This window comes from Ranitomeya variabilis, chromosome 4, assembly GCF_051348905.1.
Source record: "Ranitomeya variabilis isolate aRanVar5 chromosome 4, aRanVar5.hap1, whole genome shotgun sequence".
NCBI lineage: Eukaryota > Metazoa > Chordata > Amphibia > Anura > Dendrobatidae > Ranitomeya > Ranitomeya variabilis.
The window spans coordinates 286,931,413-286,958,620 of NC_135235.1; the positions used below are offsets into that span (position 1 = coordinate 286,931,413).

Below are 27,208 nucleotides of genomic sequence, written 5' to 3' on the forward strand. Positions count from 1 at the left end.
TCAGGCTTAACCAATGGGGGAAAGTTTGGGGACCAAATTGACCAATCACGTTACTCAAAAGAGAATAGTGTAACCAATGAATGAGACCGGTCAGGAAATAGGAACCAATGGGATCAGAGTGTCAAATACCTGGTCCGGAGATTATAAAGTTTAACCAATGGGAGCAAAGCGGATTACACCTGCAGCCAATCAGGAAGGTCCGGGCGTGTGTGCGGGTCAGTAAGTGAGTAATCAGCGAGCAGTGAGTGGGAGCTGTCAGCGCTGGAATGTGGAGAGTCCGCGCTGCCGGCACTGACACAAGCACTGACGGTGAGCAGCGCTTCCTGCAGTCACCGGCATTCCAGAGCTGCACTCACAGGTCATTCATTCACCTGCTGAGGGGCCATAAACAATGATGAATGACTCCTTCCCATACAGGCAGAAAGAATACAATGCTGGAATATTAACCACTTAAGGACTGGGCATATTTTTTATTACGTTTTTTCTCCTGATACTGAAATAATTTCTTGTTTCTTTTTTTTTAATTTATTTATTTTTTTTGCAATACATGAAGCTGAACATATACCCTATTTTTTGGACTATAAGACACACCCCAAATTTTGGGGTGGAAAATAGCACAAAAAATATTTTTATAAGATGGGGGTCCGTCTTATTGTCCGAATTTAAGGTATCTTACCTGAGGGCTGGCGGTGGTAGAGCGGGGTCACAGGAGACATGGTTCCTTCCTCAGGAAGCCAGCGGCGGCAGAAGTGAGGCAATGCTGCAGTCCCAGGGTATCCCAGCAGTGCGCTGCTGCAGGTCCGGTGTCAGCGGTGAGGCAGAGTCCCTTCCTCAGAATATCGACGGCAGAAATGTGGCGACGCCGTGGCCCAGTGTCCAAGGCGAGCAGAGCTGAGTGCATCACCGGTTTCTTGGCGGCCACCTTTCTGAGGCAGCATGTGCGCAGATTGAGATCTCAGTGTCCACATTTTTTAAAAAAATTTTGGATTGCTATCTAGGTGCATGTTTATGGACTACTCTTTCAGGGATTATATTCAGTTTAAATTTCATATTTTTTTTGCTGTTCATATGTAAAAAGTAAATTTTAGCAAAGTTCATACTTTTGAGAGAAAGTTAAGGGGTTTGTCCGGCCTCAGGGCACAAGTCTGCAGTTACTCTATGTGACTGCAGACTTGTGAATCCTCAGATCACGCACAGAGCGTGCTGTTAGGACTTTCCGGTGCTGCCCCGAGAGTGGGTGGTCAGATAACTGCACGTATGTGGTTTGCATACTTCCGGCCACATTCTGACTAGACTGGGTCGGGCCTAGCTCAATACGCTTGCATTGGGTGAGGTCATGCATGTCTATTCAGAAAAGGGAGGAGGGGGAAGAGTTGAAGCTTGACACGCCGAGACATACATCTGAGAGCCGTTGCAAATGAATATAACTGGTGGGTGTCGTACCTACTGGTGATTTTCAGCTGAAGTAGAAGAAGGAGAAATGGGAATATCCAGCACGTCCATCCAGAGTCATGCATGTCTAGTTGGCATGTGACTGCATCTATGCAAATCGCATACTTGTGGTAATTCGCCTGGCACTGGAGAATCCTCAGGACGCACAGTGCAAGCGATGTGAGGATTCACAACTCTGCAATCACATAAAGTGACCGCAAACTTGTCTAAGGTTGAACAACCCTTTAAGAGTGAAGACAAAGACTCTTTTGAACTCCCAAGTCTAATTGACGCGTAAATTAAATCCTATAGAAAGCCACAGGGTCCTCTAGTCTTGCAGTGACAGACACCCTGTGATCATCTTTTTTGTCAGAGGACTCTCTTAATTAAAAGCGGTAGTTCCCAACAGAAAACATTTTAAGGCCGGGGTCACACTTTCGAGAAACTCGAGCCTCAATACTTGGCACTGCAGCCGGCACTCGGACCGGAGCGTGTGGTTGCATATATTTCTATGCATCTGAGCGCTCTGGTCCGAGTGCCGGCGGCAGTGACAAGTATTGAGATGCGAGACTGGTGCGAGTTTCTCACAAGTGTGACCCCGGCCTAAACGGGGAATCCTCATATTAGCCATAAATGTCTGCAAGATGTGGTGTCCCACCCCTGGGACCTGCATCAACCTTCCAACACTGAAGTAGACTTTTTTGAAGGTTTTATCTTTATATATATATATTTATATATGTTTATATTTTTATACATACGTTGTTAAATACATGCTTGTCATTATTATACATTTTACAATATTTGTTATTCTAAATTTACATGAGATTGTTTCATTTTTTTTCTTTTGCGTTTTTGATTGCCAAGAAACACAACAACCCTGTACACTTGTATTATAACGGACAAAATGTTTTTGCTTATGAAAAATATCATTGACTCATTGAACACACCCTCTCCAGTTACCAAATACAAGCGGTAAATCAGAAAGGGTCCATCCTGCATCCCCACCGCGATCAGCACACTCCAAACCTCCGTGGTGCAACATATAGACATAACGCAATTCTTTACTCCAGATGGTGAGCGAAGCTGCCCATAGACCTCCGCATCCGGGGACGCAAAAGACAAACTTTGTGTGAGTACTAATGTAAACTGCATAATCGCCCAGGAGAATAGACACAATCCCACCACCGTTATAGTCTCGTTGGTTTTTACTGACGGCTCCTTCATCAGTTCTAAAATATCCAGAATGTCTGCTCCTACTGCAAGGTACATCAGAAGTAGCTGAGCGAGCTGATCGCGGTTCATTTTCCCTCTTGGCATCAACCAACGTCCGGTAATCAGGACCAAGATTGTTAACTCTTCTGCGACTTGCACCATTTTGGAAAATTCTTGTTTGTCCTGGCGAGAGATCAGAAGATGCGGGGGGTTTTTAGTTTTAAAAAACAAAGCAAATTTACAGAATACTCAATTAAATACCAAGAATTAAACTATAAAATTATATTTCGTTGGTACAAAACTCAAGATATTCTTAATAAAATTGATAACTCTTATTCATCTAATTGCTGGAGATGCAATTTGTTACTTGGGACGCCCTCTCATATTTGGTATGACTATGTTAAAATCGCACCCTTCTGGGAAACAAAACATAGTCATATAGGAAAAGTTCTCAACATACCGCCCCCTTTAACACCCCAACTAGCCCTTCTTAAAGGGAACCTGTCACCCCCAAAATCGAAGGTGAGCTAAGTCCACCAGCATCAGGGGCTTATCTACAGCATTCTGGAATCCTGTAGATAAGGCCATCGATGTATCCTGAAAGATGAGAAAAAGAGGTTAGATTATACTCACCTGGGGGGGGCGGTCCGATCCGATGGGCATCACGGTCCGGTCCGGGGCCTCCCATATTCTTATGATGATGTCCTCTTCTTGTCTTCACACTGCGGCTCTGGCACAGGCGTACTTTGTCTGCCCTGTTGAGGGCAGAGCAAAGTACTGCAGTGCGCAGGCGCTGGGCCTCTCTGACGTTTGCCAGCGCCTGCGCACTGCAGTACTTTGCTCTGCCCTCAACAGGACAGACAAAGTACGCCTGCGCCAGAGCCACAGCATGAAGACAAGAAGAGGACGTCATCGTAAGAAGATGGGAGGCGCTGGACCGGACCGCGACACCCATCAGACCGGACCGCAGCAGGACCGCCCCTGGGTGGTCCTGGACTGGAACCATAGTTGATGTGTTCTAGTATTGAACTCCCATTTCCCAGCTCTGAAAATACACAACTTATGGTTGGAGAATTGGCAGTATTACTTGTCAGGATGTGACTTTCCCCACCAGGTGATTGCAGGGTTTAGAGGGGCACGCATCCATTTATAAGGGGTCGTCCCTGTCAGGCTGGGTTTACAGGAGCATATTGCCATAGACACAGGAGGGTGTGAGTTTGGATCGGGATACCCTCCGCGAGGCTGGAGGTTGTGGTCTGTATACAGACAGTGAACTTCACTCTTGTGAACACAGCCTACAACTAGTTCTGTAATGGTGCATGTATGCTAACGCAGATCATGTTCGTTCGTGCGTGTCGCCATTTCTAATTCAGCTATATATTTTGGCATGGGGGGCCCCATTTGAAAGTTCGCACCAGGGCCCATAACTTTGTAGTTACGCCACTGCTCATCACTAATGATATCATTTGGTATCAGTCTGAGTTCTACAAGTTGACCACAATGGTAGCAGACTAAGTTCTCTAGTTAGTCTTTCAGTCACTTCTGCTGAATTAATAAAGTGTGACTAAGGCAGACTTGTTGTTACTCCCCTCTGGCATGGAGAACCCAAGGCACATTCCTTACCCCCCACTTCTCCTTCTGCCTCAGTGGTGGTCTAGGTCAGGGATAGGGATGTCTGGTAGTTCTCTCTGTGAGCAAGAATATTTTTTACAGATAGTTCCAACTGATCATTAAGGAGATGTCTCATGGAGTCTGCCTGATAGCAAACAAACCCTGAGTGCTGTGAGTTTTAAAAAGAGATGTACAAATTATAAAAGTCGTGCATTAGTAGTTATATTTCATAGAATAATGTAAAATTTATGGCTACCTTATACTCGGCCAATGTACAACCCTTTTTCATTTAGAAATGTATTTGATGAATGAGATACGTACGTTTTCTGTGCATTTAGTATCTGTCAAGTTGGTGACGTTCATTCTTAAATTTAGGTTTTTAAGTTCCATCCCAAATACAGAAGGAATAACTGTGCATAAATATAGAAACACCATTGGGGAAAACCTGCAATGACACAGGAAATAATTTAGTGCAGGAATGAAAAAATGTAAAAAACAAACAAACACAATACTGTAATTTTGAAAGAAAACCCAAACAGAGTGATCTATTTCCAGTGTTTGTTTCTGTTAATGTTTTGATGATTATGGCTTACAGCCAATGAAAACCCAAAAGTCATTATATCAGTAAATTAGAATACTTTATAACACCAGCTTGAAAAATTATTTTAAAATCCGAAATGTTGGCCTACTGAAATGTATGTTCAGTAAATGCACTCAATACTTGGGCCGGGCTCATTGTGCATCAATTACTGCATCAGTGCGGTGTGGCATGGAGGCGAGCAGCCTGTGGCACTGCTGAGGTGTTATGGAAGCCCAGGTTGCTCTGATAGCAGCCTTCAGCTCGTCTGCATTGTTGGGTCTGGTGTCTCTCATCTTCCTCTTGACAATACTCCATAGATTCTCTATGGGGTTAAGTTCAGGCGAGTTTTCCGGCCAATCAAGCACAGTGATACTGTTGTTTTTACACCAGGTATTGGTATTTTTGCCTGTGGTCAGGTGCCAAGTCCTGCTGGAGAATGAAATTTCCATCTACAAAAAGCTTGTCGGCAGAGAGAAGCATAGGAAGTGCTTTAAAATTTCCTGGTAGCCATCTGCGCTGACTTTGGTCTTGATAAAACACAGTGGACCTACACCAGCAGAGGACATGGCTCCCAAACCATCACTGATTGTGGAAACTTCACACTGCACATCAAGCAGCTTGGATTGTGGCCTCTCTACTCTTCCTCCAGACTCTGGGACCTTGATTTCCAAATGAAATGCAAATTGTACTTTTATCTGAAAACAACACCTTGGACCTCTGACAACAGTCCAGTTCTTTTCCTCATGGCCCAGGTAAGACGCTTCTGGTGGTGTCTATTGGTCATGAGTGGCTTGACACAAGGAATGCGACACTTGTAGCCCATGTCCTGGATACGCCTGTGTGTGGTGGCTCTTGAAGCAATGACTCCAGCAGCAGTCCACTGCTTGTGAATCTCCCTCACATTTTTGAATGGCCTTTTTTTAACAATCCTTTCAAGGCTGCGGTTATCCCAGTTGGTTGTGCACTTTTTTCTACCACACTTTTTCCTTTCCATCAACTTTCCATTAATATGCTTGGATACAGCACTCTGTGAACAGCCAGCTTCTTTAGCAATGACCTTTTGTGGCTTACCCTCCTTGTGGAGTGTATCATTGACTGCCTTCTGGACATCTGCCAAGTCAGCAGACTTCCCCATAATTGTAGAGCCTACTGAAACAAACTAATTGTATTAGTTGTAGATTTTATTTGTGGTAGATTGGCTCACTCGGCTGCACACGGAGGTAGACAAAGGAAAACTGTCTCTTTAAGTCTCTCACTGGTTTATTAGGTGTGCTGCATAAGCCAGTGCAGAGTTAGCAAAAATAAACAAGTCCCTTCTGGCCTAAGGGAAAACATAACATACAGCGCAGTCCTTGTTGTGGCAGGGATCCAGTCATTCAAGAAAATAAACATACATGGGTCAGCTTCCTTGTTGGGACACATAGCACTGCTGGAGTTCCTATCTCCAGTCCTACCTAAGGGTACCGTCTCACAGTGGCACTTTTGTCGCTACGACGGTACGATCCGTGACGTTCCAGCGATATCCATACGATATCGCTGTGTCTGACACGCAGCAGCGATCAGGGACCCTGCTGAGAATCGTACGTCGTAGCAGATCGTTTGGAACTTTCTTTCGTCGCTGGATCTCCCGCTGTCATCGCTGGATCGTTGTGTGTGACAGCGATCCAGCGATGCGTTCGCTTGTAACCAGGGTAAACATCGGGTTACTAAGCGCAGGGCCGCGCTTAGTAACCCGATGTTTACCGTGGTTACCAGCGTAAAAGTAAAAAAAAAAAACAGTACATACTCACATTCCGGTGTCTGTCCCCCGGCGTTCTGCTTCTCTGCACTGTGAGCGCCGGCCAGCCGGAAAGCGAGCACAGCGGTGACGCGGTGACGTCACCGCTGTGCTTTCCGGCTGGCGCAGACAGTGCAGAGAAGCAGAACGCCGGGGTACAGACACCGGAATGTGAGTATGTACTGTTTTGTTTTTTTTTACTTTTACGCTGGTAACCACGGTAAACATCGGGTTACTAAGCGCGGCCCTGCGCTTAGTAACCCGATGTTTACCCTGGTTACCCGGGGACTTCGGCATCGTTGGTCGCTGGAGAGCTGTCTGTGTGACAGCTCCCCAGCGACCACACAACCACTTACCAACGATCACGGCCAGGTCGTATCGCTGGTCGTGATCGTTGGTAAATCGTTATGTGAGACGGTACCTAACACCTAATGAGTCAAAAGACTGGCTATTTATATCCCAGACCACAACCTGGGGTGGAGATAAGGTGGACAATCTCCCATCTGCTCTATGGTTGTTCACAAAAACCCAGCCATTGAAATGTCCAATTAACCCATCTCAACGATATAATGACTCTTGGAAAGTACTTAGAGCATCTCTGTCTTATGGCTCATGAACATGGCTGTATTTGCTGTCCAACTGTGATCCAACAAAACATTGGATTGCACTCAGACCAATTATATCCTGTACTATGGGGTCATGCACATGTTTAATTTTTTCCTCAGACACAGCCTGTCCGAGGAATAAAATTGCAGCATGCCCAAATTTGATCCGATATCTGACTGCACCTGGCCATGCAAGTTAATGCATGCCTGTAAACCATCGGACTGCACTCAGATGACATCCGATTTCCATGGACTGACTAAATGGAAAAAATGGAGACTTTTTTCTCCATCTTGTAAGGTGGCTGTCGGACACATAGCGTATGAGAGATACTATATGCATCACAGAGGTGCATGTCCTTTGTGATACAAACCTTGAGTAATGCTCTAGTACACATAGTATACTAGAAGTCTTATTGTGAGCAGCTGAAGAGCTAGGTGTGGCTCACATTGTAAAATGGGACCTGTTTATCTCACACAGTTCTGTGTGAGGAGGTGTGTGGACCTTCAGGATAGTGTGCTTTTGCTAAAGGACTAAGTTCAACTCTAAGCCAAGTGGGCAAACCCACACTGTTGTATGGACTTTTTACTTTGTTTCACTGTGTGCCGGACAAGGGCTGTATTTGAGTTTCCTGTAATGTGGTTTATGAGGACTGAAATAAACCATCCGGACTTTTAAATATATAACAGTTCTGTGATGCTAGTCACTTCTCACGGCCAAGCCATGAGACAGAATAGTCAGAGTCCACGGTCAGAAGCCAGGAGGGTACGTCATAAACAGAAGGAGAGACAAAAGCGTGGTCAGGTAACATTCCGCAGTCATAATACCAGAAGGATAACGGATCAGAGCAGAAGGGGTTAAACGGACAGATGGTCAGCATGAAGTCAAGGTCAGGCAGCAAAAGATCAAGCATACAGAACTCAAGCTACAGGTAGCATAAACCTCACAAGCTGAATGTACATCTGGCAGAGGTCTGGGATAAACAGCTCAGTTAGTAGCATGGCAATTACCTGGGATAATGAACACTTGGAGACAGCCGATGCCTCGAAGTCTCAGATTGGATAGTCAAGCTTTCAATCAACACAGACAGCTCAGCACGCCCTTGTACCAGATAGAATGGCTGAGCTGTCAATCAAAGTACTGACAGCTTCAGCACGCCTGACAAATTGGATGGCCAAGTTGTCAGTAACTGCATCCCAGACACACTGAGGGGTGGAACTGTGACATGTTCCTGTTATACCTTAGATTGCTCCCGAGTAGCACTGTTACGGTCTTTGCTTTATCCAAGAGAATCTGCTCACGCTATGATCAGTGTCATTTTCAAAATTGACCCAACTATATTAGATGAGAGAATGTACACTCGTGTGATCCAAACCTTATAGGGTACCATAATCAATTAAATGGTTATGTGAAGCTCTACCCACACTGGGTTACGCTTATAACTGACATAAGTATGGGAGTTAATGGCAGTCATAGTTCTTGCAATAAATTAGAAGCCATAATGTTAATGTAAGCAAAACCTTTGGATGAACAGATACATTTGTAGGATATATGGCTGATTTCCTACACACTATTTCTTTCAGTATTTTAAAACCTTCATCAAAAAAACCCTCATGAATTTCAAGCATGTTTCATAGTGGTTTCTTTTTACAACATTTTCTTGCCATTACATTTTATTTTGAAGCAATGGAACCCCTGCGTACCATGAAATACGCATTTAATTAAATGACTAAGCTGCTAAGATGCTCCTCCTGGGATGGGCTAGATGGTAAATAATTCTGATCTTGGCCATTTAAAGTTTGACAGGGATGGAGGGGCGGAGTCAGCACATTATATGAGCGGATGCACGCCTGAAGTAATTCTCTTAAAATCTAGAAAAAAGCCCAATTACCAGCATGTGAGACAAACCAAGCTGCGGGTATACTCACCCGATCATCCCGTTCTCTGTCAGAGACCTTCCCGGCAGTCTGGCACATGATATGAAGAAGGGAAAGACGCCTAAGGACCCAGAGCGTAAGGTACAAGATAGTGCCGACACTTGTACGGCAGGAAGAACAATCCGAGCAGTGCTGAGGACTGACATAGAGAAGCTGCTGCCAGGCTTAAAAGGTTTGTCAGAGCGGCTGGAGGGTAGAGAGGGTGGGTGCATGTAGAAAGGCAGCAAAAGGGATATGTCCAGACCTAAAGCCGTTCTACCCCTGCTGGATCTTGACCAGCCTGAGCCCGAATAAGAGGTGAGGTTGGTAAGATTTTGGGAAGGAAATCTTAAGTCCCCTGTTTGCTGTAGAGAGGGCACATCGTGTCCTGACCCGACCAGACCACTAACTCTTGAATCCCACCTCATACAGTCCTTGCTAAAATACTCCATTACAGACATCGCAATTGCATACGGTGAAATTCTAGACATAATCATGACTTCTGCATAAATGTCCAAAAGATATCTGTGTATCCGGACTATTCCACGGAAGTGCAAAAAAGAAGAGCACAGTTCCTGGACATCAAAAAACAGTTGCATCTTGTAGGAGTCTCCTACTCCATGTTGTATCCACGGTTTAAAAATTGCTGCTATGAATTCAACATTTTTCTTTGATTCTAAGGACGCTATCCTGTGGCTAGACCAAAATGAAAAGAAATCGGGCAAAAGAGAACTGATATCACCGGGACATGTCTGGTAGCTATGTTGATGGAATAATTCTGTTTCTAGGGCCAGAGTATGTTCTCTCTGGAAGAGACTGGTGATGCCGATTGTGAGAGAGAGAGTCTCCTCCAGTCACAGAAAGCTCAATCAAGGGTATACTATCGGTCGGCAAGGCTGAGACAGTTTAGCCCTGGAGACCGAGTAGTAGTGCTGATTCCCATGGTGGTAGGAAATTTCTGGCTAAGTGGCAAGGGTCATACAAAGTGGTTGAAAAACTGAGCAAAGTTAACTATAAGATCCACCAACTAGGGAGAAGAAAACCCTATCAGGCCTACCACGTCACCCTACTTGAGCCATGGCATAATAGGGAGACGGTGGATGCTCCATGTCTGGGGGCTAACCCCGGAGACAATATCGAGGATGTTGAGGTTGCAGAGACACGATCACAGCCCAGAAACAACAGTACCGAGAACTCCTCCAATGATATTGAGATCTGTTTTTAGAGTTGCTGGGATGTACTCAGACCTTGGACCACAAAGTTCTGATGGAACTGCACTTGCGGGTAAACCTTAAGCTATATCAAATCCCTGAAGCACACCACAACTTGATTTCAAAGGAGGTGAGAAGAATGTTAAGCCTGAGCATCATCAAAGAGTCGAAGAGCGGCTGGTCCAGTCCCATTGTCCATGTGCCGAATTCAAATGGAGAATGGAGGTTTTGTTATGATTATCGTAAGATGAATGAGGTATCCAAGTTTGCTGTGTGTCTGATGCCCAGGGTCGATGAATTCATTGTGAGGTTGGGGTCAGCAAGATACATCACCACACTTGACCTTACAAAAGTGTGCTGACAAATCCCCTCATCTCAAACGGCCTAAAAAGAAGATGGCCTTTTCTACACCTAATGGGTGTTTTCAATACACCAGGATGCGTTTTGGTCTGCAAGGAGCACCAGCAAGCTCCCAGAAGTCCATGGACCAGGTCCACAAGAAATATGCCGCAGCTTACCTAGACGATATTGCGATCTTCAGCTCAGATTAGGAAAGTCATCTGCAGAAGGTCCAGGGGGTACTGAGCGCACTAAGGAAGGTGGTGTTTACCATAACCCTGAAGAAGTGCACCATGGGGTAGGAGAAGGCAAAATACCTAGACTACATCATCAGTAGGGGTGAAATCAAGCCGCAGGAGAACAAGGAGGACATGATTTAAAATTGGCCTCAACCAGTCTCCAAGAAACAGGTTAGGACATTTCTGGGAATCGTGGGATACTATTGGCGGTTTATCCCAAATTTTGCCTTGAGAGCCACATCCCTGACGACCTCCTTAAAGGCACAAAGTCATCGATGACCAAGTGGACTTTCGAAACAGAGACAGCTTTCCAGGAGTTGAAGCTAGCTCTGTGTTAACAGCCCGTCTTGGTCGCTCTGGACTTCACGAAGGAGGTCGTGGTCCAGACTGAAGAGTCAGAAGTCAGGATGGGAGCCATATTATCAAAATAATTAAATGGGGAGGAACATCCTATCCTTTGCCTAAGTAGGAAACTTTCCTCCTGTTAGAAAAATTATGCCATCATGGAAAAAAAAATGCTTGACTATCAAATGGGCAATTGACACTTTGAAGTCCGACCTGATTGGCCGAAAGATCAGGTTAGTGTCAGACCATGCATCCCAGAGATGGAAGAGGGAAAAGAATGAGAAGAATGCCCAGGTGACTAGGTGGTTTCTGGCACTCAGCGACTTCAGCTTCCATGTGGAGCATAGGCCAGGAAAACTACATGCTAAAGTAAATGCCCTATCAAGGCTTCCCTGTCTTGTTACTGAAGGTGCCAAATCCCCCGGCTTTGGGCAGAGGGGGGAGGGTATTTCTAAGGGTATATCCACGTTCAGGATTCCCTGCACTTTGGACGCAGCGGATACCCTGCTCCGCCCAAAGCGCCGCCCCCTGTTGTACGCGTGGTGATTCTGGATGTGTTCATTGAAAACATGCAGAATCACCGCATCGTATTCATAGACTGGGTTATTTATCTAGCAGAGACGGAGCATCTCCTCAAGATAAATAGACATGCTGTGGTCTGGAAAGACGCGCCACATGTCCCTCCACTATGCTGTAACATCTGGACGCTGCGGATTGGACGCTGCAGCTGTATGCAGCATCCAATCTGCAGCAAATCCTGAAGGTTTCCTGACCGTGGAAACATACCCTTAGAGGGTCACTGGTAATTGGCAGGAGGGGAGATATGTTTCACTATTATCTTCAGGGATATGAACCTGGAAGTTTGCTCCAGCATGTTATGTGCTGAGAGGACATAATCGGCCATAACAGGGCCACGTTTGTTGTGAACAGCTGAAGAGTTGGGCAGAAAGGCTGTTTACCATATCTCCACCTCAGGGTGTGAACCAGGAGGTAAAAGCAAATCTTTTTGGACTTATTGTTTGTTGTGTGTACTCTGGAGGGGAGCTGCCCTCCAGAGATGGGCTCTTGGTAAACAGAGCTGAATCCTCTTTCCTGAGCGGGTGGACCTGCAGTTATAAGTACTATAGTGAATGCTGATTTGTTTATGTCAAGAAGATTGAATGTGTCTATTTCTCTTGTTTGGACTGGTTATGGAGACCATTCATGTGACTACCTCATTAAGCAGCTGAGTGAGCCAATTTACTACATGTGGTATTACTGTAATCATATAGCCAGAAAGAATAAAATTAATGTAAAAAAATGCACGGTAAATTCTTTAATAAAAAAAACTATTAAAAAAAGGCGGTAAGGTTGTCATATTATCACCATTCAGGAACAACTGTTTTTTTTCAAGAACATTTTTTTTTTCAAGAGTAGAAAAGGCAAAAAGAAAATTCTTTTTATATCACCCTCAGGGCCGCCATCAGGGCATTACAACCATGACTGGTGTATGGGGCCCGGTGGGCAGAGGGGGCAGCATCGGGCCCCGTCTCATCTGCTCACCGGGCCCCCTACAGGCGCTGCTCACACTATTGACGTGCGGGCCCGCGCCCGTACGTCAATAGTTAACAGCCGCCAGCTGACTTGAGCCGCAGTGCGCATTTCGCCGGCGTCTGACGTCATTATCAGCCGCCGGCGAGTGCGTGCTTCACCTGCGTGGAGGGAGTGAGCTTCGCCCGCCGCAGGAGCGTGGCCAGGTAAGAACTCGTGCTTTTTTTTTTGAGAGCGGCGATCCAGGGGGCCCCAGGGCAGAGATGCTGGACACGCTGGGGCAGAGATGCTGGACACGCTGGGGCAGAGATGCTGGACACGCTGGGGCAGAGATGCTGGACACGCTGGGGCAGAGATGCTGGACATGCTGGGGCAGAGATGCTGGACACGCTGGGGCAGAGATGCTGGACACACTGGGGCAGAAATGCTGGACACACTGGGGCAGAAATGCTGGACACTCTGGGGGCAGAGATGCTGGACAGTGGGGGCAGAGAATCTGGACACACTGGGGCAGTGAATCTGGACACACTGGGGCAGAGATGCTGGACGCGCTGGGGCAGAGATGCTGAACGCGCTGGGGCAGAGATGCTGGACACGCTGGGGCAGAGATGCTGGACACACTGGGGCAGAAATGCTGGACAAACTGGGGGCAGAAATGCTGGAGACACTGGGGGCAGAAATGCTGGAGACACTGGGGCAGAATGGAGATACGGGCATGAATGGAGACACGGGGCAGAATGAAAGACATGGGGGCATTATTGGAGACACTGGGGGCAGGATTGGAGACAGATCGTGCAGGATCATGGGGCAGGATGGATACGATGGAGACAGATTGGGCAGGATGGGGTGATCATATGTGGCAGGATGGGGAGATCATATGGGGCAGAATGGATACTCATGAGGGCAGGATGGGAGAACATATGGCTGGAGCCAAGAATGAGACACACGGGGGCCAGGATGGGGGATATTATTACCATAGGGGCTAATTAAGGATCTTATTACTGCAGTTATGTATTTATTTTATTTTTTGAGTATACTGTTTTAAATGGGGGTGCGGTCCTGTTACTGTGTAGAGTGATACTATGTCGCCTTTTTTCCTTCATGTGGTGTAATGTAGAAGTTGGGAAAAATTATGTAATGTGTTCTGCAAGCGGAGCTCGAGATAACTGTGTTATTTCCTGCAGAGACAAGTCATGGCTGGAAGAAGTGACGGCGGTCTGTGCTGGATGAAAGTTGAAAAATGAAGGACTTCACCTAGAGACGTCACTGGTGAGTCAGTGTGTTACCTATACACTGACACTATACACTATATACAGAGCTCCGGTGTATAATGTCACCAGTGATCACTGTATTACCTATACATTATATGCAGAGCTCCTGTGTATAATATCACCAGTGATCACTGTATTACCTGTACACAGTCACTGCATACTAAGTACAGATCTCCTGTGTATAATGGCACTTATGGTGATGGTATTGTGTTTTTTTTTTTTATTACTGATCAGTATTGTAGTATTCGGTCACTTTGTGGTGGTAATATGTCGTCTGGTCATGGTGCGGTGGTATTTGTCCCTTGTATGTGCTATTTGGTCACTATGTGGTAATAATATGGTGTCTGGTCATGGTGTTGTGGTATTTGTTCCTTTATGTGATGTTATTCGATCACTGTGGCGGTAATATGTGGTCTTGACATGGTATAGCGGTATTTGTTCCTTGTATGTGATATTATTGGTCATTTTAAAAATTGAAAAATAAATAAAAATATACCTAAATTGTATTGCATATTTTAACAAATATTTAATAGGTTACAGCAGAGTAGGGCCCAGCCAAAAGTGTCTACCGTGTTATGGTGGCGGCTTAAAAAATCTTTTGGCCAAAACAAAAGCTGCCGGCTATATGTGTGATCTGGTGATGGGAACTGTTAATGTGTGATAGATGAGAAGTGGAGTTTTTCCAAGGGAGAGCGGTGGGACTGTGGACAGTTCGAGGGGTGGAGCGTGGAGGCGGGGCTGAGGTGGAGCCTGGGCAGAGTCTCAAGGGGGCCAAAAAAAATTTGCCAGTATGTGGCCCCGAAATTTCTAGTGGCAGCCCTGATCACCCTAATCATACTGACCCACAGAATAAAAGTAGCATGTTTATTGACGCTGCACAGTAAATGGCTTAATATTTAAAGAGTAAGAAAGCAGTGGTAGAATTGTAAGTTATCGTCCCTGAAATTGTGCAAATGAAACTACACATTGACCACAAAATCAAGCCCTCATGTGGCTTTTTACGCATTTAAAATAAAAAAAAGTTATGTCTCTTGGAATGCAACAATGAAAAGCTAAAAAATGTTTTGTCCTAAAGATACAAAATATCCCTGTCCTAAAGGCACTTTTTTCTGTCGATTATGAGGTACTATAAAGAAGTCAATGGTAAAAATGCATATACACAGTACACATAGATATGAAGGAGTCCTGCTCAACTGTTTCTATGTAGTAATGTAGCACATGTCTAGAAGTAGCAGTATTGAAAACACTACATATCAGTACTGAGCAGTTTACATGTGAATCCAGCTCTTGGTTGAGATAAACACTTACTAGAAAGTGACAGCTGGGGTCTGTGTGTTTGTGCCTTTCTGTTTGATTTCATCCTTGTCATTGTCCAAGAAGGATGGGAGATTTAGCTGAACTAAATTTTCACTGCACAATCGGTAACCATCAAGAAAAAAAGTAAGAATTCGAAGCATTTAAAAAGACCAGTATGGATGAACACAGAACTTAGTCACTTGTTAAAAAGGAAATTTAAAAAAGTAGAATATAATGCTGTTTTCAGGGAATGCTGGGCAACCGTTAGATTAACTAAAGCCAGTAAAGAAGTGAGGCTTGCAAGGGAGACCAAAAGCAGTAAAAAATTATTTTGGGGGGTATATCAAAAGCAAAAGAAAAGTCAAAGATGCTATAGGATTTTTACAGGATGAAAAGGGTGAAGTGGTCAAAAAAGATGTTGAGCAGGCCGAACTTTTAAATTCCTATTTTGCATCTGTGTTGTCTAACAAAGCAATTGTAACATCAACACATCTTCACGGTGCCATCGAAGGAATAAAATAATTCACACTATCTATAAACATAAAGATGGTGAGGGAACACTTAACTAATTTAAATTAATTTAAATCTCCTGACCCAGATTAATTACATCCAAGGGTGCCGAATCCAGAATCTTTGAAAAATCCGGGAGAGATGGAGAAGTCCCAGTAGATTGGAGAAGGGCAAATGTTGTACCTATCTTCAAAAAAGGTAAGAAGATGGAGCCAGGAAATTTCAGGCCAGTGAGCCTTACTTCTATACCAGGAATGATCTTTGAACAAATTATTAAACAGCATGTACTGTAGGGAAGCACTTGGATAAGAATACAGTAATTAACCGGAGCCAGCATGGATTTGTAGCAAAAAACTAATGCCAAGCTAATCTAATTTCCTTCTATGATATAATCACTAACTGGGTGGATCAGAGAAATGCGGTAGATATAGTATATCTTGACTTCAGCAAAGCATTTGATAAAGTATATCATACTATCCTTATTGAAAAAATGACCAAGTATGGAATTGACAAGGCTGCCGTTAGGTGGATTCATAACTGGCTCAGTGATCATACTCAAAGAGTGGTAATAAATGGTGGCACATCCAATTGGAAGAGTGTTTCAAGTGGGCTACCACAAGACTCTGTCCTGGCCTCAATGTTGTTTTACATTTTTATAAATGATCTAGATAAGGTAACTGAAGGTAAACTAATTAAATTAGCAGGACACGGCAACCCCACCAATCAGCTGTTCCTGATGTAGTTGTTGTCCGGAATTGTTCTATTACATCGATGGAATAGTGCACATCCAGACCCTATTTATTTTATCTATTTATTATGCATTGCTTATATAGCTCTATAATATTCCGCAGCGCTTTACATACATTATCATCACTGTCTTTGGAGCCCTTATTAATTTGAATAGCTAGCAAATGTGTTGTACTCTGCCGTAATCACTATACAGACGATGGAGCTGTGCTGTAAAGCTCCATAACTGAGCAGTTCTGTCTGCCACTGACACCAGGAACAGCTGATTTGTGGGGGTGCTGGGTGTCACTGATAATGCATTGATGACTTATCCTAAGGATAGGCCATCAATGTTAAAGTGTTGGACAACCGTTTTTTTCTGGTTTCACAAAACTCTTGTCCCCCAGCTGCAGTTTGTTTAACCCCTTAACGACTAGGGGTATTTTTGGTTTTGCATTTTCATTTTTTGCTCCCCTTCTTCCCAGAGCCATAACTTTTTTATTTTTTTGTCATTATGGCCATGTGAGGGCTTGTTTTTTTGTGGGCTGATTGTACTTTTGAATGACACCATTGGTTTTACCATGTCGTGTACTAGAAAATGGGAAAAAAGTTTCAAGTGCGGTGAAATTTTAAAAAAGTGCAATCCCACACTTGTTTTTTTGTGTGGCTTTTTTACTAGGTTCACTAAATGCTAAAGCTGACCTGCCATTATGATTCTCCAGGCCATTACGAGTTCAAAGAGACCCGTAGCGTCTCCATTTCTCAGCATCAGGGGCTGGGTGAGGGCTTATTTTTTGCTCATCGATCTGACGTTTTTAATGATACCATTTTGATGTAGATACGATCTTTTGATCGCCCGCTATTGCATTTTATAGCAATGTTGCAGTGACAAAAAAAATTTAATTCTGGAGTTTCGATTTTTTTCTCGCTACGCCGTTTACCAATTAGATTAATTATTTTTATATATTGATAGATCGGGCAATTCTGAATGGTGCGATACCAAATATGTGTATATTTGATTTTTTTATTGTTTTATTTTGAATGGGGCGAAAGGGGGGTGTTAGGACTAGCGGAATGCACCAAATAATATAAAGGGAAATATGAGGTGTGTTCGCAGCCCCAGGTCCACCGTGCAGAGATGGAACCTGCTGCTGAGTAATGGCGGATGAACACTTGCTCACATGTGGGTTAGACCTCACCCCTCTATGCTGGTGATTGGACTCGCTCTGACACTCGGTGGCTTTTGAGCCCGCACCTGAGGACGCCCTGAGTCAGATGCTGAGTCCAAGCGGAAGTTCCCACCCTACACTGACCGGTTGTCAAGACTAATTAAAGATTTACCGCACAGAGTGTGTACACCGCCGCTCTGGCCGACGCCACTAACCATCCTAACTAGGGCTAGGAAAGCGCACTGATTGCGCACGGCGCCGCACTGGCTGTGGCTGCTAATTGATGCAGTAAACTCGTGCCTGGTGCTGGACGGCACAGTCTGGTGCTAGGTAGCTCAATTACCCAATTACTTTCAACAACACTAGGGATGGGAATGATTAAGGAGCTTTCACCAGTTTCAGTCACACATCCACACACACACACGATTTCAGTTTTATACTAGCGCATGGCCGAGCGGCCATGCAAGCCTTTTATAGACGTAGCCTTCTGGGACCTTCATAGTGGTCCAACCGGAGCCACTACAGGACCTGAGCATGTGACCTCCGACCTTCAATGAGAGGTCGTCCAGTGGGCATGCTCAGTAGATGAAAAGCAGGACTTAGTCCCTGGAACGTCTACTTGCCGCTGATCAATGCTGGTTACAAAGGCTGATCCTGGGGCGGCAGCTGTAACCAAACGTACAGTATCTGCTTGAGCCAGATGCTGGGACCGACGTCTCTGCTGAGCAGACTCCACTGCGGCTGGGGAAGAATGGGTGACCGCAGAGGACATGGTTTGAGATTCCCCCTGTGCAGCGACAGGAACTCGACACCTAACGGGGTGATTTGAACTTTTATATTTTTAAAAACTTTTTTTATACTTTTTACTTACTTCAATAGTCTCCGTGGGAGACTAGAAGCTCCATAGAGCCCTGCTCTATGTAGCAGATATGCTCACTTGCTATGAGCGCCGACCAACAGGCGGCGCTCATAGCGATCCAGCAATAACAACCAGAGGGGTCTCCTGCTAACCCCTGGTTGTCATGCCAACCCATCGGCGACCCACAGTCATGTTACATGGGCGCTGATGGGAGCAGGTAATGACGCGCTTCTTGCATGTTAAATGCCGCTGTCAGCGTTTAACAGTGACATTTAACATGTTAACAGCCGCGGGTGAATCGCGATTCCACCCACGGCTGTTCCGGGCACATTTCACCTGATCAGATCAGCTGTCATGTGCCGGAAAAGGTCAAGGCTTATCGCCGAAGCCCGCACCAAACAGAGGGAGGCGTCCAATGACTGTCTCTGTTCGTTATTGGACGTTAAGGGGTTAAAAATAAAATAAACTCTGCTTTGCTCATCCTCCCCAGTCCTCTGGCACTGATTATACACTCCTGGTGTCTGTTACTATCAACAACACTGCAGCTAATTAGTGAGCTTAATGGCTCTGAGCAGCTCATGCCATCAACTACTGTAGTTCAGAGCTTAGTCATTTGCCGTAGTGATGTCGGCGTGATGTCAACGCTGCAGACAATAGTAGACACCGGGAGCAGGAGCAGTTGTGGAAACTGCATCTGAGGTCAGGGGTTTTCTGAAACCGGGAACCCTTTTAAGGGCCAGGAAGGAAGGGGGCATGTGTGGAAGTAGCTCGTAAGTGGAGAAAGAAGCATCTTTATTTGATGAGATATATTACAAAGTTTCTTATATTCTCTTGTAGTATTGATTTATGTATAATTCACTTTTAAGACTGTGACCATTTAAAATAATTTTATACATAATGCAGCTTAATATAACGTAACTGTGCTTTTACGTGGTCTGAATTACCATTTCCATTCTCCATTTTTTGTCATCTTCAGTGTCACAATCATCTCGATAAACAAGAGGAAAATTCCGCCGAGGAGAACCAAGTAATAATCATTTCCTGTTTCATCCACTGCTAATGCTATCATAACTAATCCATGGAACGCGAATAATAACCGGCTGAAGATGGCTGCCAGGATCTTCAGACATTTGCTCTTCATTCTGCAAAATTTACGTGTTATCTGTGAAGAGACAAGTACAATGCTATCAACTTACAATGGTCGTCCCAAAACTACTTAATATTGTAACATGAGGCCCCTCTGAATAACTTTTGTCAAACCTTCCCGCAACTTATTAGTTGACTTACTTTGAGTCAGTAATTTTTGCCAAAATTTTGATACAATGTTTTATGCTTGTTCTCACATTTCTGGTAATGACCCTTTACTCTAAGCTACACCTTTTTTCCAAATAGGCAGCACTCTTTAATTTCAGCAAGTCAGAAAAGTGTCTAAAATTCATTATTAACACCTTGGCAACTGAATTGAAGGTACCCATGTTTGCTATGCCTGCACACCTATGAAGAAAATCCAATGGGGATTTCACAGGAAATCGGCAATTATTCAATAAACTACAATATCACAGGTTCAAATACACTAAAGAGACTAATAAAAGATGTAAAAAACCAAGTCCTCGTACAAGTCTATTGACGAAAAATAAATAAGGTATGGCAACTGATATCAATTTCTATTTTTGGGTGGGGGGGGCGAACCTATACAAATGATATAAAGTAATGGAAATTATATATAAAGAAATAGAAATATAGAAATTCTTCTACAGTATGTTTTGCAACAATAAGGTTTTGAAGGTCTTGAGACAGCTCAATGGTTTTACTCATCATAACCTGTTTATTGTGTGCCAGTTGAACCAGCGGATATTATTTTTCACTAAGTGGCAGGATTGGTTTATAATTACTGACAGATTTCATCGGGTGTCATGGCTTTTCTTGGCTTTTTGCACCTCTCTTTCTTCAATACTTTTTCCCTGTGTCATTTCTCATTATTGCACATAACTTAAATGTTGAACATCTATGGTTTGATTCCTTTGCCTGTGTGGATTGAGTGGTTTGTTACCGACATCTGGTTATAATTTCACATCACGAATCACTGAATTTATAACCCCATAGACACTTATGAGGGGTTGTAAGTTTGTGTTGTAATACCCGCCGCCAGGCCGGACAGTGTAGTTTGTATATTTACCATGAAATGTACTCATGTGAACCAGGCCTTAATGTGCTGTTATACATATGAAATGGATAGCCCATAATCAGAAAATTAAACAATTTCCCATTTACTTTTTGCATCAATTATAAATTTTCATGCTTTCTGCCAGCTATCATTTGAATTGGATCCTTCATTATTTTATTACTTTTGGTATTGCTGTATTCATACTGTCTGGGCATCTTTATCATACCCTGAATGCAATAAAAAGGAAAAAAAAAACTGAAATTCTTTTTTTTTTTTTTTTTTAACCATTTCACCAGACTTTTTTTTTCCCCCTGTTGTTCTTTTTTATCTAAGTGGTAAAACAAATTCCAAACTTTGCTAAAAAAAAAAAAAATTGTGCCATTTTCTGATACTCATAGCGTCTCTATTTTTTGTGATCTCGGGTTGGGTGAGGGCTTATTTTTTGCTGACGTTTTTAATTATACCATTTTGGTGCAGATACGATCTTTTGATCGCCCATTATTGCATTTTAATGCAATTTTGCGGCGACCAAAAAAACGTAATTCTGGCGTTTTTACTTTTTTCTCGCTATGCCGTTTAGTGATCAGGTTAATACTTTTTCTTTTATTGATAGATCGGGCGATTCTGAACCCGACGATACCAAATATGTGTATGTTTGATTTTATTTTTATTGTTTTATTTTGAATGGGGCGAAAGGGGGGTGATTTGAACTTTTATAGTTTTTAGTTTTTTTTATATTTTTAAACACTTTTTTTTTTTACTTTTGCCATGCTTCAATAGCCTCCATGGGAGGCTAGAAGCTTGCACAACTCGATCAGCTCTGCTACATAGAGGCGATGGTCACAGCAATCCGGCAGTGACAACCATAGAGGTTTCAAGGAGACCTCGGGTTGTCATACCGACACACTGGTGACCCCCGTTCACGTGACGCAGGTCACTGGTGTGTGTATTTCCGACATGATTGCCGGAAGCACCATTTAAATGTCACTGTCAGCGTTTGACAGCGGCATTTAACTAGTTAATAGCCACGGGTGAAATTGCAATTCCCCCCGCGGCTATTGCAGGCACATGTCAGGTGTTCAATACAGCTGACATGTCCTGGGAAAGATGTGGGCTCACCGCCGGAACCCACATCAAAGGTAGGGTATCCGACATCGGCGTACTATTACACCCGGTGTCGGAAAGGGGTTAAGTACATTGTATGGTAAAAATTACTAGTGTAAATTAAAAAATACAACTTTTCCAGCAAAAAAAAAATCCCTGATATGGCTATGCTAAATAAAAAAATAAAAAAAGTTATAGTTCTTGGATAAAAAGGTGGAAAAGATGAAAGTGCAAAAATTTTAAATGACAAAGTCATGAAGGAGTTAAGGAATGTATTCGCATAGAATTTGGAATCTTCAAACAATAATTAGGTGGATCGTTACCCAATGTACAATATGTGGGGAACACTCTGCATTTAGCAAAGTTGCACAGACAATGTATTGATCAATTGATTATATTATATTGTATAGCTGCCTATGAAGTGGCAGTGCATATTAGATGTTACAAGGGGTTTACTAATCTTAGACCCTATTTATGGCGTAAGCACGTAATATACGAAAAATATCTGATAGTGGCTGGTCCTACCTGTTGGCCTCCACTCTGAGACTTAATGTGGTTGCGTGTGGCTTCCTCCATTTCAATTACAGACACGTCCGAAGCCACTTTTGTAACTTTAGTTAAGCTTGACAAAAACTAGAAATATCTTATCCTGAAGTCCAAGAATGTGCAAGGTCCTCATTCTTTGTCTCTGTCTTGATCTTTATTGTTTGCACTGCTTTTTAATTACGGTTGATTAATTCAATATATAGACCAATTGTGCGAGTGTGAAAATAACCCTTCTATGTGCTTGTGGTAACCATCAACATAACACTACCCCAACACTCCTTCCATGGCTCAAGTCCATTGCTTATATTGGCACGTACACACAACACAAATATATAAACCAGGCAAATCAAGCTCTTCTACTTTTTAAACCTCTGAGACTTGTCACAATTCTTTAAAATTATGATGTTGGGCCTAGAATACCAGATTCAGTCTGTCTCCCCCAAGGTCTGTAAATTGATGCGTTCCCCCAGCTGGCTGTAGTGGTGAGCAGCTGTCAGTCAGTGCCGTGGGACACAGTTATAGCCGCTGTTCTCTATACATAGAACAGTGACTGAAGCCGCTGCCATGCCACCTCTGACTGGAAGCTGAACGGTGCTGAGAGAATAAAGTCAGCTGTGACGGTCTTCAGTAAGGAAGGGGGGCCTCAAACTGTCCCTGGAAGTGTGACCCTAACTATCCATGTCCCGGGGGTACTCTTAACCCCTTCATGACCTTGGGATTTTCCGTTTTTCATTGTTCGTTTTTCGCTCCCCTCCTTCCCAGAGCCATAACTTTTTTATTTGAGGGCTTATTTTTTGCGGGACAAGTTGTACTTTTGAACGGCATCATTGGTTTTAGCATGTCATGTACTAGAAAACGGGAAAAAAATTCCAAGTGCAGTGAAATTGCAAAAAAAGTGCAGTTCCACACTTGTTTTTTGTTTGGCTTTTTTGCTAGGTTCACTAAATGCTAAAACTGACCTGCCATTATGATTCTCCAGGTCAGTACGAGTTCATAGACACCTAACAAGACTAGGTTATTTTTTACCTAAGTGGTGAAAAAAAATTCCAAACTTTGCAAAAAAAAAAAAAAAATTGCGCCATTTTCCAATACCCATAACGTCTCAATTTTTCATAATCTGGGGTCGGGTGAGGGCTTATTTTTTGCGTGCCGAGCTGGCATTTTTAATGATAGCAGTTTGGTGCAGATACGTTCTTTTGATCACCCGTAATTGCATTTTAATGCAATGTCGTGGCGACCAAAAAAACTTAATTCTGGCTTTTCAAATTTTTTTCTCATTACGCCGTTTAGCGATCAGGTTAATGATTTTTTTTTATTGATAGATCGGGCGATTCTGAACGCGGCGATACCAAATATGTGTATGTTTGATTTTTGTTTTATTGATTTATTTTGATTGGGGTGAAAGGGGGGTGACTTAAACTTTTCTATTTTTTTTATTTTTTTCACATTTTTTTTTACTTTTTTTTTTTAACTTTTGCCATGCTTCAATAGCCTCCATGGGAGGCTAGAAGCAGGCACAGCACGATCGCCTCTGCTACATAGCAGCGATCTGCTGTTCGCTGCTATGTAGCTGAAAATGAGGTGTGCTGTGAGCGCCGACCACAGGGTGGCGCTCACAGCTGCCGTGCATCAGTAACCATAGAGGTCTCAAGGACCTCTATGGTTACTATTCAGAAGCATCGCCGACCTCCGATCATGTGACGGGGGTCGGCAATGCGCTCATTTCCGCCGCCCGACCGGATGCAGTAGTTAAATGCCGCTGTCTGCGTTTGACAGCGGCATTTAACTAGTTAATAGCGGCGGGTGAATCGCGATTTCACCCACCGCTATTGCGGGCACATGTCAGCTGTTCAAAACAGCTGACATGTCCCGGCTTTGATGCGGGCTCACCGCGAAGCCCTGCATCAAAGCAGGGGAGCTGACCTCGGACGTACTATCCCGTCCGAGGTCAGTAAGGGGTTAAAGGTAGAGAGGCCCGAATCTCTGACCTTACTATGCTCCTGTTAATGTCCTAAGCTGTCCCCTCCCCCAGGAGGCCTAGGACAGATATGTTAGTGTATGTACACATAAGACATACAGGGATAATAAAAGCAACTTGCATACAAAAACACTAACAAAGGGTAGGGAGGAATATAAGGAAGGGATAGGAAGGTACAAACCAAATGGGAACAAGGATAATGGAGAAAGCATACACCCAAAAACAACACGCAGCAACTACGAACTCCAACCTCAGCACCCCAACTCCAGCAAGCCAGGAAGGAAAACTTTAACAGGCAGGGGTGAGAAGGTCTGGCCAGGTCATATAGAGAGAGGAAATGAGCAGGTCAGGAGCATCTGTGAGATGGAGCTGCATATCTCCAACTAGCATACAAAGAGTCATTAACCTCTTCAGAGCCAAAGGAAACAAAAAAAACATTTAATATGGGGAACAAAACACATAGGCTAAATGGAAGACCATCAATTCACAGTACATAAAGATCGCCTAACCCCAGATCTCCCAATAGGATGTGACATACTCGTGCCAAAATTTTACTTCCTCCTGGCAACGAGACTCCAAGTACCGGCACTGGACAGGCTCAGAACTCTATTAACCTGCAGATTAACCACCTCTTGACCACTAAAACGTCTTTTAACTGACCTGAGATATATGAGACTATATTGCAACTCTCAGCTGTACACTGTAGCTGACGCCCAGCTGCATCAACCACGATCAATGTCATACTGGCCATTTAATCCCTTAGATGCAGCTGTAAATAGTGAGTACGATATCTAGATGGTCAGCAAAGCGTGGGGACCTAAATTTACCACTAATGTAAAATACAATGTCCTGTAAAAAAACGATCTCAATATCACTGGTATATGCTGAAGCGTTCCAGCGTTATTGCTACATAAAGTGGCACATGTCAGATTTGAAAAAAAACAAAACAGTTTTGTCACTAAGGGGCTAACATTGTTTTTTTTTTTCTCCCTTTTTTTCACATATAACAGGTTCCCTTTAAAATGCACATACTCATTAAGGGTTAAATAGAAAGGAATTTATTAAGGGCATGGCTGTTAAAAAAAAAAAAAGAAGAAGCTTGAAACCAAACAAAGTTTTGAAATGTTTCATACAGCCTGAGCCATTGCTATTCAGGAAAATAACTGTTCTCTTTAATAGTGTCTATTTATCTTGGCTTCTCGCAGAGAGGCGTGCATGATACTCAGGGCGAAAACAGGATTTAAGAGGGGGAACAAGCTGCAAACTTCACTTCTTTACAGCTGCTCTTAATCCTTGGGATTCTGCACCAGTTCATAAGTCATTTACCGACTGTTACAAATTCTCCTGGAATGTGTAAATAATATATAAAACATGAGTAAAGTTAAAACTAAGAATCAGTCATGAGATACAATGTTGCAGCACTTTGCAAATACAGTAACATCTTTTCTTATACCAGAACTAGACGTCCTCATTGTATGTGATCAAAGCTGTTGAGTAAGATAAGATACATGAGGAGGGAGAGAGGGTTGATACTCCCATCCTGAATTCTGCTTCTAACATATCTTACAGACATGCAAAAAATGTATTATTTGCATTAATTTAGATCATCATCATTTAATTCTTACCTTATGCTGTTCGCTTTCAATCCAAAATCAGAGAAATCTGCAGGGTCTTCTTCCAAATTCTGCTTTTTTTTTTAACATGCTCCAGCCCACTTGGTTGATGGAGCCAACAAATAAAGACTCATTTCCAGTAGAAAACACACCCAGCACTGTGATAATGAGCTGAAAAGATCACATGGCGTCAAGTCTCTGCAAGTTCGTTTTGTAGAATCTCGTTATTATGTTCATATCTCGATGTGGTCAAGACGTACAAATATTTATCAGATAATCGTGAGTTGTTACATAGAAGACTTTAACAAGATCTTGCCTAAAATAGTCGAGAAGTTTCAGATATCACTAAAGTTTTAAGTTTAGTTGCCCCTTTTTCTTTGTAGTTCTTCAGACAATGTCTTGAAATCTTTCATCCAAGCGATGAGCGTTTTGTTTACATTTCAATTGATTATTCTCCCAATTCCAATTATTCTTCATAAACTTTTCCAGGCAGGAAGGATTTAGGTCTAGTCTCAGATTTTTTCTTTCTGCCTCCAAGGTAAGAAACAAGCTTTGGGAATTCGCTCTCACTTTTCCCCTCCCTTACATTCTTGAGTCTGGTACACTTATTTTTTTTTTTTTTAATCTATACTCAACAAATGTTCCTCATTGAGAGCTTCTACAAATGACTCTTAAATTGTAAGAAATGTTGAAAACATGCATAATGTAGGGAAAAAAAGTATGTATTTCTATGATAAAAAGAATAGAGAAAGATTGGAAGGCACTTTAATGGAAAGCTATTAAAGGGAACCTGTCACCCCCAAAATGGCTGGTGAGGTAAGCTCATCGGCATCAGGGGCTTATCTTACTACTACTACTACTTAGCTGTAGATAAGCCCCCGATGTTACCTGAAAGAGGAGAAAAAGATGTTAGATTATACTCACCCAGGGGCGGTCCCGGTGCGGTCAGGTCGGATGGGTGTCTCCGGTCCGCTCCGGCGCCTCCCATATTCATTCCATGACGTCCTCTTCGGGACTTTACACCGCGGCTCTGGCGCAGGCGTACTTTGTCTGCCCTGTTCAGGGCAGAGCAAAGTACTGCAGTGCGCAGGCGCCGGAAAGGTCAGAGAGGCCCGGCGCCTGCGCACTGCAGTACTTTGCTCTGCCCTGAACAGGGCAGACAAAGTACGCCTGCGCCG

The 27,208-nt window shown here is 43.5% G+C and overlaps 1 protein-coding gene and 1 long non-coding RNA gene across 3 annotated transcripts; one reads left to right on the top strand and one right to left on the bottom strand.

Annotated features, from left to right (window-relative positions):
* The first annotated feature begins 5 nt into the window (after positions 1-5).
* LOC143764490 (uncharacterized) lies at positions 6-19,735 on the top strand. Its single transcript, XR_013213211.1, has 3 exons — positions 6-309; positions 15,960-16,069; positions 19,602-19,735. It is a non-coding gene; the product is annotated as an uncharacterized LOC143764490 (long non-coding RNA).
* On the bottom strand, positions 2,141-26,827 carry LOC143764488 (transmembrane protein 26-like). 2 transcript variants are annotated; one of them, XM_077250098.1, is made up of 4 exons: positions 26,043-26,827; positions 19,570-19,787; positions 4,576-4,699; positions 2,141-2,826 (listed from the first exon to the last, which is right to left on the bottom strand). In XM_077250098.1, exons 2-4 carry the CDS (start codon positions 19,764-19,766, stop codon positions 2,236-2,238), a joined length of 912 nt encoding a protein of 303 aa, XP_077106213.1. In that variant the 5' UTR covers positions 19,767-19,787; positions 26,043-26,827; the 3' UTR covers positions 2,141-2,235. The 2 variants fall into 2 exon arrangements, with proteins under 2 accessions (XP_077106213.1, XP_077106214.1); XM_077250099.1 differs by lacking the exon at positions 26,043-26,827 and having other exon boundaries at positions 19,570-20,208.
* Between the last annotated feature and the right edge of the window lie 381 nt (positions 26,828-27,208).

Excerpts from the sequence above, each read along its gene's own strand:
- LOC143764488 (XM_077250098.1), bottom strand. The coding sequence starts at position 19,766 with ATGAAGAGCAAATGTCTGAAGATCCTGGCAGCCATCTTCAGCCGGTTA. Across the intron at positions 4,700-19,569 it reads AAAAATGGAGAATGGAAATG|GTTTTCCCCAATGGTGTTTC; the intron begins GTAATTCAGACC and ends GTGTCATTGCAG. Across the intron at positions 2,827-4,575 it reads ATACTAAATGCACAGAAAAC|GACAAACAAGAATTTTCCAA; the intron begins GTACGTATCTCA and ends ATCTCTCGCCAG.